This window comes from Solea senegalensis, linkage group LG3, assembly GCF_019176455.1.
Source record: "Solea senegalensis isolate Sse05_10M linkage group LG3, IFAPA_SoseM_1, whole genome shotgun sequence".
In the NCBI taxonomy this organism is placed as follows: Eukaryota; Metazoa; Chordata; class Actinopteri; order Pleuronectiformes; family Soleidae; genus Solea; species Solea senegalensis.
In genome coordinates this window covers 22072884-22084503 of record NC_058023.1, presented here as the reverse complement: position 1 = coordinate 22084503, position 11620 = coordinate 22072884, and the positions used below count along the sequence as shown (strand labels likewise).

General features: G+C 40.9%; 1 protein-coding gene and 2 non-coding genes across 4 annotated transcripts; all 3 read right to left on the bottom strand.

The window, feature by feature from the left end:
* Nucleotides 1–874: 874 nt before the first annotated feature.
* Nucleotides 875–8407, bottom strand: slc25a3a (solute carrier family 25 member 3a). Of its 2 annotated transcripts, none has more exons than XM_044021537.1 (8): nucleotides 8326–8407; nucleotides 7659–7825; nucleotides 6525–6649; nucleotides 4441–4620; nucleotides 3409–3590; nucleotides 2885–3057; nucleotides 2042–2152; nucleotides 875–1351 (listed from the first exon to the last, which is right to left on the bottom strand). In XM_044021537.1, exons 2-8 carry the CDS (start codon nucleotides 7798–7800, stop codon nucleotides 1191–1193), a joined length of 1074 nt encoding a protein of 357 aa, XP_043877472.1. In that variant the 5' UTR covers nucleotides 7801–7825; nucleotides 8326–8407; the 3' UTR covers nucleotides 875–1190. The 2 variants fall into 2 exon arrangements, with proteins under 2 accessions (XP_043877472.1, XP_043877471.1); XM_044021536.1 differs by lacking the exon at nucleotides 6525–6649 and adding an exon at nucleotides 5333–5457.
* On the bottom strand, nucleotides 1796–1996 carry LOC122767368. The gene has a single exon (XR_006360215.1). It is a non-coding gene; the product is annotated as a small nucleolar RNA SNORA53 (small nucleolar RNA).
* On the bottom strand, nucleotides 3131–3331 carry LOC122767367. The gene has a single exon (XR_006360214.1). It is a non-coding gene; the product is annotated as a small nucleolar RNA SNORA53 (small nucleolar RNA).
* Nucleotides 8408–11620: the final 3213 nt, after the last annotated feature.

Genomic DNA, 11620 nt, shown 5'->3' with positions numbered 1-11620 from the left:
GGAGACAAGTTACATTTGTCATATTTCAGGAGCGTGACATGTAAGGCAATTCATTGTTGTATTATAAGGTCTGGAACTATGTTGAAAATGAAAACATTTTAGATTTGTTTAACACAATCAAGTTTTTAGGGTGTTTTGGCTGATTATGGCTAAAACCGGCAGTCAGACTTTGAGGGGCAAGAAGAACTGTGATTGATTGAGGACTGAACTGTGGAGGGCAGCGCTGAACCTAAAGTGTACAGCCTGCCAGAATTTATAAGAACCCACAAGTTATGTTGAATAAACCGTCTCATTTTACACAGTTGCTAAGATTTTAATTTCTTGAGTCACTGATGATTTTTCTTGGAAACAGCTCAGATTTGAGGCAAACTGAGACAAGGCCAAACATGAACAAAGATGTTAACAGGCGGGCATCCTCTCATTCTGCCTGTGAATATGAAAGTTGGGGGGATTTTCTCTGCAATACCAAGTCGACCTTAAGAGGACGTCATGGTTGCATCAGTCCTCTGCCCCAGTTAGGTTAGGTTCAACAAAAATATGAGGAACACTAGATTAACTGCGGGTGCCAGGGTTATAGAGGCCTTTACAGAGGATTTGCCAGTTTCAGCTTGTCTATACAAAGTTGTTATGTTTGTGCTTAGGAATGTAAGTTGCTAATAGGTTTTTACTCTTACAGTGACCGACTTCCTTCTCCTCCTGAATGAGCAGCCGACCGAGTCACTCAGGAGGATGCACCCCTTGGATTGCGGCATAGCCATTGTGTCCAGAACCAGTTTTGTCGCCTGCACACGTCTTCCTGCTGAGCCAATACACTGGGGTTCCATGCTAATTAAAAGCTGTACACAAATGTAGTAAAAAGACAGAGGAGGGGAGATGTTTGAGGGAATTTTGTTTTATTAGAATATCCACATTTTTAACTACTGACAAACCGATAAAACCAATATTTCCATGTTGGTACTCTTGGTAAGCCGCGAGCGACAGCCCCATCGTTGTGGTTCTTCTCAAATATACAGGAGTAGCAGCAGATGTGCTCTCTTTGCAGAGCAGTTTGCGCTGACAACATAAATATAGAAAACTACTGTGTGTGTGTGTGTGTGTGTGTGTTTGTGCACGGTGGACCTGGGAATACAGGAGTCGGCTGGAGGCTGAGGCTCAATTAAAGGAATGAAGGAGAGGCTGAGGTTTTTTTTTTACTCTGTGAGGCCGAGCTTCTTCTTCAGGGACTCGGGCATCTCGGGGGGAGGAGGGCGGGGCAGGCGGAAGTACACCTTGACGGAGTCGTAGATGAACCACTGCAGTGCAGTCAGTGTACCGATCATGATGATACGGGCAACCAGACCCTTCCACACACCTACACACAGACACAATGAGATAAACGGGATTAACAAACAGCCAAATTCAACCCAAGTCCTCACTGTGATAAAGCATTTGATGACATCAGAAAAATGGCAACAGACTCAGCTGGGTTCACACATGAACAATAAATATCTAATAGCAGTAGGCTGCAATTTTGATAAAATTGCAATTAATTGGTGAGCCCTAGTTCACACTGGAGCTGACAATAGTCTAACTCCATCCACAAAACACGTGGAAATGACTGAATTAATGACGGCTAAATTCAATTTAGCCTGCAGTTTCAGCCCCAGCCCAGACTTGTTTTGTACAAGTCTACACAATGATTGAAGATGACCAACATCAAAACCATCTGAGTTGGTTCAGTTGTACGGTTTTACAGCACGATTGCAGCCACAGTCAATAATCCAGAGCCAAATTCCTTCAGTGACTTCATGCTGTGTGTGTCCGTCCTCCAGGTTTGCAGCACTGGGAGACGACTGTCTGTAAAGGACAGTTGCCAGTGATGCAGGTGAGCTGGAGGACAGGTGGACTGTTCTCACACGCCAATGACTCAAGCACCTCCAACTGTACAGCCAGAAAGCTGCTGAGGAGCACTGCTCCGAGAGCAGCGCCCTCCAGAGGTGGATCTAAGGAGCGTGTTGATCAAACTTTCAAATCATGACCGTTGGATTCTGTAGATACAGACCTTTGGGTCCAAGTCTCTTGAGGACCTGGACAGCAGTGCTGCCCTTCTCCTTGTTCAGCACAGACACCACAGAGTCAGCAGGGTGAGACACGATGGCACAGAACACACCAGCTGCACAGAGAGAGAACAAATGTTAAAACGAAAACAATAATGTTGACATTGCCACATGTTGGCCCATCAACATGCAATGTGTAATCAATAAACGCAGATGTGTGTGTGTGTGTGCAGTGGATAGCTGTACAACAGGTGAATTTAAGTTAAAAAAATACCAAAGCAAGCTTTTTTAGGGAGTTAAGATTCCACCGACGTGTCCAATTATACTTTGCATTAGAGCTGAAACAATCAATTATTAAATTAATCAACAACTATTTTGATAATTGAGTTGAAGCTTTTTCATGATTATAAAAAGATTTCTGATTGTTTAAACTTCTTAGAGGTGAATATTTCATAATTTCTGTGCTCTGGATAACAAAGAAATCCTTAAAGGTCAATCATTTTATTTTGTGGACAAAACAAGACATTCGGGATCATTTCCAGGTTTGACGAACGATCAACAATTTTTAAAGTTTTCTTTGATTAATCGATAAAATAATCGACAGATTAGAAATATCAAAATAATCGTTAGTTGCAGCTCTACTTTGCATTTGTTTGCATCTTTGTGGCAGCAGAAAAGAAAAAGGGAGCCTAAGTAAACAAGCAACAGTTCCATTTCATGCACACTTTTATTTGCTTAAAACAGATTTGAAGACCACATTTAAAAGCCCTAACTTCCGGAAAAACACTAAAGATTGCATTTGTGAAATGTCAAGTGGATGCAGACAGTGTGGGTTTTGTGTTACTCACCGATGTAACCGGCCACAAATGTGACCACCAGCTGCTCAGATTTGCTGCACTCGCTGCGAGGTTTGGGAACAACAAACTTGTAGAGCAACTCGACTGTGCGCTCGAAGCAGGCAAACTTCATCATTGTGTAGGGGATCTGTCTCATCCACAGGGGAACCACACCCTTGTAGAACCTGAAGTTACAGCAGTAGTGTTATTCGTTTTACCCATCAGTGGCAATTTATTAAGTTGGTGCTCTCTTTGCTCAGTGTCCGTCCTCCAGGTTTGCAGCACTGGGGGCCTTCTGTCTGTAAAGGACAGTTGCCAGTGATGCAGGTGAGCTGGAGGACAGGTAGACTATTCTCACACGCCAATGACTCAAGCACCTCCAACTGTACAGCCAGAAAGCTGCTGAGGAGCACTGCTCTGAGAACAGCGCCCTCCAGAGGTGGATCTAAGGAGCGTGTTGTCATCAAAAACATGCAGACTTTTCACAGATGTAGCCATTTTGAAAAGACATCTGAATAACGGAAGTGACCACTTACGCCCAGATTCCCTCCTCTGCGTACATCTTGGGAACAGCCTGTCTGAGGGTGTTAGCATAGCCTGGCTGGGTCTGGACGCGAACTTTGACAGCCTCCATAGGAGCCAGAGCGATGTCGGCAAAGAACTCTGCGCTGGCAGAGGCAGCCAGGTACAGCGATGTCCTCCACAGATAGGAATTCTCCTGTTAGTGCGGCCACACAACAAATGGTCAGAGAGTTGAAGTGAACAGAGAAATTGTGAATGTAGTACAAAAAAAAAGAGTCAATGCCACCTGATGTGCACAAAAAAATAGCATGGCAACACTACATCAGAAGTCATGAGTTTTTAACAGCTCAAGGGTGCATTACTGCCACCTTCAGGTGTGGAGTGTAAAACAACCTGGTTTGCATCACAGGGAGTGACTCAATACATTCAAGTCTCATCGAGAGCTGAAACAATTAATCGATTAACTGATTTTAATAATCGATTGACTCAAAGCTTTTTTCATGATTAAAACAAGATTTCAGATTGTCTAAGCTTATTAAATGAGAGTATTTTTTTCATTTCTTTACTCTATATAACAAAGAAATCATTCAATCATTTTGGTTTGTGGACAAAACAAGACATTTGATAACATCATTACACCAACATTTTTTTCAATATTTTCTGATATTTTATAGACCAAACGATTAATCGAGAAAATAATCAACAGATTAATCGATTATGAAGATAATCGTTAGTTGCAGCTCTAGTCTCATTACAAAAAAGATCATCAAAACAGTCAAAATATGCAATATGTGTTTTTTCCACCATTTAATTTTAAATGTTATTTGACTATTTAAAATGGTTCCTTTGACATGATAACACATCCCACAAGATCCACAGACAGGCAACTCCTTTGAGTATGTGGCATTTAGCAAGTATGATTATTTAATAGTAACAATAACCCTGAAACGGACGTGCTGGTTTGTCGAGTTCATCACTTTAAGTTAGGTCATGCAAGCATCAGTATTTATACATCAGAGTAGATTGGTGTGTGTGTGTGGACTCACCTCTCCCAGCAGATCACTGTAGAAGACCTTGAACACTTCGTAGAAGCCAAACTTGCACAGTCCCTGCATGGAGTAGCCGATGAAGGTGGGAGCCCAGCCCTTTGCCAAGCCCCTGACACCATCTTCCCTTATGGTCACTGAAAAGCCTTTGCCAATGCTCTTATATTTATCTGGGTCCACCTGAGGAGGAAAAACAATTAAGTGAGCTCAGAGGACAATAAGCGATTGGGAGCTGAAGCTCTCAGTATGTACGGCAAAATAAGCTAGTGGAATATTTAAAGTCCACTTGTTTTACTTCTATGTCCTCCGTGATTCAAATGGATTGTTTAGTTCAGGAAAGTTCATTTTCCAACACTAAGGCTATGAGTTAAGATAATGTAAATGAGATTTCAAATGACAAATCTTTAGGTGGCATTAGACAATTTTTCAACACCCAATTGTTTCCCCAGCTGGGCCAGTTGTCTTACACTGCCAGTATCACTGATTTACAATTGAGATCGCGACACCCCTATCTAATTGCCCATCTGCCAAACCTGACAAGAGCATTGACGATACGGCACTTTTCCACTACAGTGGATGGGGTGTGCAGACTCCATCCGACAGTCACTGAACTGAATATGCGGCTCGCAATACGGCACGTGGTCGGAAGTACACCAGGGCTTTAAGACATGATGTCGCGCAATCAACGCTTCATAAAGGACTTCGTTAAGGATAAACACTTGTCTATTGCCACTCAAAAATGTACCACTGTCGCTGAATTAACAAATGTTTAAAACTGTCCAATGCTGGGGATCAAATTAGTTTGTCCAACAGTTTGCGCAGTAAAATACACTCAAACTGTTTAGGATGTTAGTTCTTTGTTGCCATTGTGACGTTCAGCCTCCATACAAACCTGCAGACGGCACTTGACAAGGTCGAGGGGCACCACAGCTGTGTGTGTGAGACCGCAGCTCAGGATACCCCCAAACCCACACAGGGCATAGTACTTATTGGAGCCAAACTCGCAGCTGACACCCTCTGTGAAAGGGAGGGGACACAAAACATGCAACATGCAGGGTCACATGCGACAAAATAAATCATCACAAAACCAGAGCCTCATAAAGAAGAGTTGTCACTGTAAACACTAGCAAACCCTTGCTTTAGACTTTCAGAACTCAGTGCCACGACTCTTCTTTATAATGGCTCTGCCATGAACATGCCACCATTTATTATGATCACACCAACAAGAAAAATTAATGTACACATGATCCAAGTATGAACTAAGACCACAGAGGTGCTTTACAAGACAGGACATTCAGTACAGAATAATTTCCGTACTGCTGATCCCTTTTAAAGCCACAAATTTAGAAATGTTTATCATGCTTAATGCAGCAACTGGTTTTCATTAATCTTACTAAACAATGTAAATAATGTCAGTAACTTAGAGAAAGTTAAATGACCATATTTACCTCATCTATAAATATTATTTTTTACAATTAAATTATGTCCAGTGGTGCAGAAAAGATGCTAATCACTCCAAATGTGGACAGATCTGAACATTTTAGATGCATGGTTCAAATAGTAGTCTGTCTAGATTGCAAAACATCAATGTGGTCAGATTAAGATTTAAATAAATCAAGAATGATATACATATGATTGATAAAAATCACATTTACTCAAAACACATCTGCATTTGTTTACAATTGATTTTTTTTTACTATAGTCTTACCTGACAGAAAAATGTTTGTCAGTGTGTTAATGAGCACAGTGAACAGTCTGCCTATATTCTCCATGAGGTTTGACATTTCTGACCTTCACTTACTTGAGTCCTCTACTGAGGACTGAATGTATGCGAGAGGTGGTGGGGTTTACAAGGGCAGTGACCATTCAACACACAGGAACACTGGTGCAGAATCATGCGGCTGTTATGATCACTCCAACACTTTACCGTCATGGAAATCAATACATGACAGTATGACGTCACATCTTGGCTGACACAATTTCTCCCATGCATATTGGTGTATTTAAAATAAAAAAAGGACCACACGGTTATGGAGAGGCGGGGTACGACATTAAGAAAATGGCTCCAGGCCAAGGAGACAGACCTGCATTCTGCATTTGACCAGATCAAGGGGAACGACAGCTGTGTGTGTGGTGCCACAGCTCAGAATCCCACCAAAGCCACATAGGATGAAATACTTCTGTGAGCCGAACTCACAACTGTCACCCTCTGAAGAAACACAGGGATGTTTTAATACATGTGTATATGTAAACTAAAGGGGAATAAAGGTTGTTTCACTGATCAATGTTTGAAAGTTCACGCGTGTAAAAAGATCGACAAAGATGCTGGTCCAGCTACAAACAGAAAGTAGAAACCCAACTTATTGACGAGACAACTACTTATAATGCAATATTTGTTTTGACTGAAAACAAAGCCAGGTAAGCTTGATTATTGTCTAGCCAAACTAGATCCACTCCCAAGTGACGAATATGATCAAAATGTACCACATCTGTTTATGGTTATAGACAACCTCACAACTGCTAGAAACAAACACCACCGACAGTCATTGACAAAATGCATGGATGTCAATCCTCAAACCAAATATACTTTGCAATAGATAATTAAAATTTAACTAAAACATGTTACCTTCTCTGGAAAAAAAAGTTTGCCGTAAGAATCCAAGAACTGTAATATAAAAGACCTGCTTGACTAGGTAAATCTGTTTATATCAAGTTGAATTACTCTTGTATAGTCAGAGGGAGAGTTTTAAAACACTAATAAATGTTCAGACTAGGACAGTTCGTTCTTCCCGAGCAGGGAAGAACGAGAGGGGTCACATGCATGTGCAGAAGTACAAAGTTGTGCAACTTGCACATTAAATATTGCATGCTCATTACAGAAACCAATCTGATTTGGATCAAATCCAGCGCCTAACAAATAGTGATAAACCAAATACAATTAGCCGCTGAGCAAGGGCAAATTTCTACTTTGTCCTTCCTTGTCCTCCACAGACAGGCTGTACAGGCCTAGTCTACCTGACTTTACATTTATATCACTCATTATACATAACGTCCAACTAAATTGAATCATTATTAACAGTGCACACATACGGTCACCTGTGCTTGATTATGAACACATTATGCATTGAAGGTTGGTCATAAGCGGGAGGATGTACCCGGCTAAGCTAACGCAGCTAGCGCTAAACCTATAGTCGGCCTTTAAGTTGTTTGCTGGTTACCGTCTGAGGTGGCGGCTGCTGCCAGTCTGCGGGTCTTCTGTCCATGGAGGCTCTGCTGCGGTTCTTCCACTTTCTGGAGGCTGAAAAGGGGGGCGCTGAACGGGTTACCCCGGGCCATTTGCGTCAATGCAGTCGGGTACATAGTTGCGTCCTGACTGCTGGCGGAGCTGCGGTGCAATGAGCAACTGGTTAATTTGAGCTAGTTCGGATATCGAGAAGCGGCGACTGGTAACACAACCCGCCCCCACGCATTCACCGGGACTTGACGTCACGTGCTAGTTAGCTGTGCAGCGTGAGTCAGAATGACTTCAAGCAGGACATGCTAACCATAAGCAGAGTTCACAAAACTAAGCTGAATAGAGAATCACATCACATCAAGAAAAGCCAATATACAGTCACCGGCCATGTGTGAATCTTAAGTGAAAATGTCAATGCGTGTCCCTCCACGTTTATCAAGCATTCCCCAGTCTTTGCATGGATGCTAACATGCTACGCTAAAGTGCGTGCTAACCTGACCTAGCCACGACAAGGTGGAAGGTCTTCAATAAGGCGCATAAAATAACACAGCTTAACCGGAAACGAATCCCAGTAGAAACGCGAGCTCTTCAAAAGGAGCCACTCGCATCATTTCACATATGAACGGTTTTAAATGAATTAAAGCACTCACTCTGCTTGAGTCTTAAGATGGCGCCTCCGCTTAGCTGCAACCGGCGGCTCAAAGAGGCTGAATGACCTCTCTGTAGAATAATTTGTCCTCTCTTGACGTCACAGAAGCGGGCGGCTCCGTCATCTGAAAGCTGCAGCAGAGGGAGCGGGACTACAAGTAGGTGTGACTATAAACCGATTTGACACTACAAAGTCTTATTCTAATAATTTTTGACAGGTTGCACAATGAGAGGTGAAACGCTGCCCCCCACAGTGAGAATTTCTTTAATCGTATTTAAAAGCTCCTAATCCATTGCAGTTCAAAGTTCTTCATTTTGAGCCATTTTGCCTTTCAAAATGCTTTTAACATGAAAGACCTGTGTCTTTAATGTCAATACAAACTACACTTTCTGCCAGAATTTCTTGTCTTTTGCAATGTATATCTATCTAGCTTTGAATCCGAATAATCAGAAATGTAGTCAGTTATAAATAAATACAAATTACACAAAGATTTTTGGAAGACAAACATAATCCATTAGAATACAAAAATGTGATCTTAATACTTTTGAATTACTTCAAGATCAAACACTGAAATACTACACAGCAATAAAGTGCCACAAATATTTATTTATTTATTTTACTCTTAAACTTGTCAGAACATTTTCTGTGCAAAAGAAAATGAATTACATTTTCACAGTAACAGTAAGAATTAACTCATTTATGGTAAATGTACTTGCATTTGAACATCTTTATTAAGTCACAGACTTTGTGAGGCATTAGGGGGTTCAGTATTTTGTCCACCAGAGGTGCTTTGCATCAAAAACCCTAAGAGGACAACAGAAAAAGTCACTCATGTCATTTCATCAGTCTTGTGCACATCTTCAGGATTCTGCAAAGATGCCACACACATCATTGTCTGTGCCTCTGACCCTTTGGAAAAGTTTAGATCGGGTCTGGTGCCATTTTGCGATTAACATATGAGTAACATAAGAGTTGCTTGGTTCGGAGCATGATCAGTGCCAAGTATTTCTTTTTTTGTCAAAACATACACTTACTCTCCCTAACCAAGAATAATATGAGGTACGTGTTTCATGTACTGACACATATATTTTGGACTTTACACTGCCATAAGTTACGTCTATGCTTAGTGGGCAGCTCTCACTCTGTGCTATTTCCTTTCTAGTGAGGCACATTTTTTTTGTCTTGTCAGAAATCCACTGTCTTCTCACCATATCGGACAGGATCTCTTCCTTTAGTGCAATGTCTGGTTTGGACACAGGAACAGGACAGTATGACAATGACTCTACATGGATGCACTGAAATTCCATTAAACCACGTCTTCTGTAAAACTCTGATGCCTGTTGGCATTGCTCGAGCTCACAGCTTATGTTGATGATTGTTACCGGAGGTGCATTTTTGTACATGTATAGGGTGTCGTGGTCCAGAAAAAGATCTTGCAACAGCAAAAATGCCTTTGATTTGCTGTTATATCTATCCTTGATGACGAGAGACGTCTTTGAATGTGTACTTTGATATTTTTCTTGTTCACAACTAAATTACAGAATGTGCATGTTGTTATTTTGGGAAGTGACTTGAATACTTTTGCGTGGCTCTGAGAGATTGTTTTGGGAGTATTTGTGGCAGGTGTGTCATCTCTGTTAGACAGTAGTATAACTGTTGGACAGGAAGTTGTTTTCTGAGTAATAATGCACTGCACACTGGAGGCTGCAGAGGTGCAGGGATGTGCTGAGATAGCGCAGAGACATTGGAGGCTGCAGAAATGCCTGAGACTGAGTGACTGGACACCGAAGGCCCTGGAGGGTACCAAGATGGAGGAGGGCACACAGACACTTGAGGCTGCAGAAATACTGGACGTTATAGAGATGATGGAGGGTGTAGAGACAGGGAGACCTTTTAAAGAGTGAGCTAACCCACATTTGTGAACATGGTCCAGAAATTATTTTTTGTAGGTTATAGTCCTTCCACAGTAACAACAGTGATAGTGGTGGCTTTTGACACATCCACCATGGCATCTGTGTATTTTATAACCTACAAACAAGGAGAAACCTGGTTTACACACTACTCATATATACTTAGTTCTAAAAGCAAATGATATAGTCCCCATCTGTATGTTCATTTGTTTTAGTTTTTTTAATTAAACCAATTACATTCCAACTTACATATCTGAGTTCAGTACATTCTGAAAATCAACCAGTTTTACTGTATCATTTTAGAGAAATTTCAAATGTAAGGTTCTACAACTCCACATTGCCAGATATTATGGAGCAAGTGGTATAAATATGACATTTCTCAAAATTATACAGAAAAACAGATTGATTATCAGAATGTGGATAGTGAGAGATGTCCTAAACCCTGATTTGCAGGTCCTTTCCAGAAATTATGGAGCAATTATTTTTTATTACACGTTCAAATTAGATTTTTGTCATATGAATGTACACATTTGAAATTTATCAAAATTCATATGGTAAAACTGATTGAATATTGATAATAATAAAATTCTACACAAAAAATGCTTAACATTACTAGTAACCTTTTTTGTACATTTCTCAAATTTTGCAACATTTGAACTGACAAATACCTCCATGTATGACTGTGGTCTTCTCATGGGTCTGCATATGTGCCACAACATATGCATATTCTCCTACTTTGCCACAGAACCGGCATCTATAATTAGAGCCTTCAAGGATGGGGTGTTGTAAGGCTTCTCCAATAAATACTGTTGGATGAACCTGAAAGTTAAAATGTAGGATTCTTATTTACACATGCAAACGTTTTAAAAAAATACCCCAAAACACATCACCTAAGAATTGTGATCCTTAGAGGTGTGACACTCCCCTTATAATTAAACTTTATTCAGACTGAGGTGGAACCTGTTAACAGTGGCATGACTGATTCAGTTTCGTCAACTCATGGAGCAATACATTAATGTTATTTAATGGTCCCATATTAAATAAAACATCATATTCCCTCATATTTGTCAAATGTCCCTAACGCTGCATGGGCAGTTGTGCTTCTACCGTAACGGCTAGAATATGGGGGCAATCCAAATTTAGTCTCGGCTGCTTTGACCAAGGAGAAGCGAACTGTTGAAAGTGTCAAACTGTGACAACAACACACATAGAGCGTCATGGAAAAGAGAAAAGGCTCTTTTTCCATTATTATAAGTTGAAACTGAAAACGGAGTTTCAAAACACAAGACATTGTAGGAAAAAGCTGTCAAATACCCATCCAAGTGTGGACGAAGTTAGGCTAAAATCGAGCTGCCCGTCAAAAGTTAAGCATCTTACCATTATGTA

What these genes read in the sequence shown, in the direction of transcription:
- slc25a3a (XM_044021537.1), bottom strand. Translation starts at nt 7,800, where the DNA reads ATGTACCCGACTGCATTGACGCAAATGGCCCGGGGTAACCCGTTCAGC. An exon ending in TGGTCAAATGCAGAATGCAG is followed by an intron (nt 4,621 to 6,524) that starts GTCTGTCTCCTT and finishes TTTCCTCCTCAG; the next exon opens with GTGGACCCAGATAAATATAA. An exon ending in ACAGTGATCTGCTGGGAGAG is followed by an intron (nt 3,591 to 4,440) that starts GTGAGTCCACAC and finishes CCGCACTAACAG; the next exon opens with GAGAATTCCTATCTGTGGAG.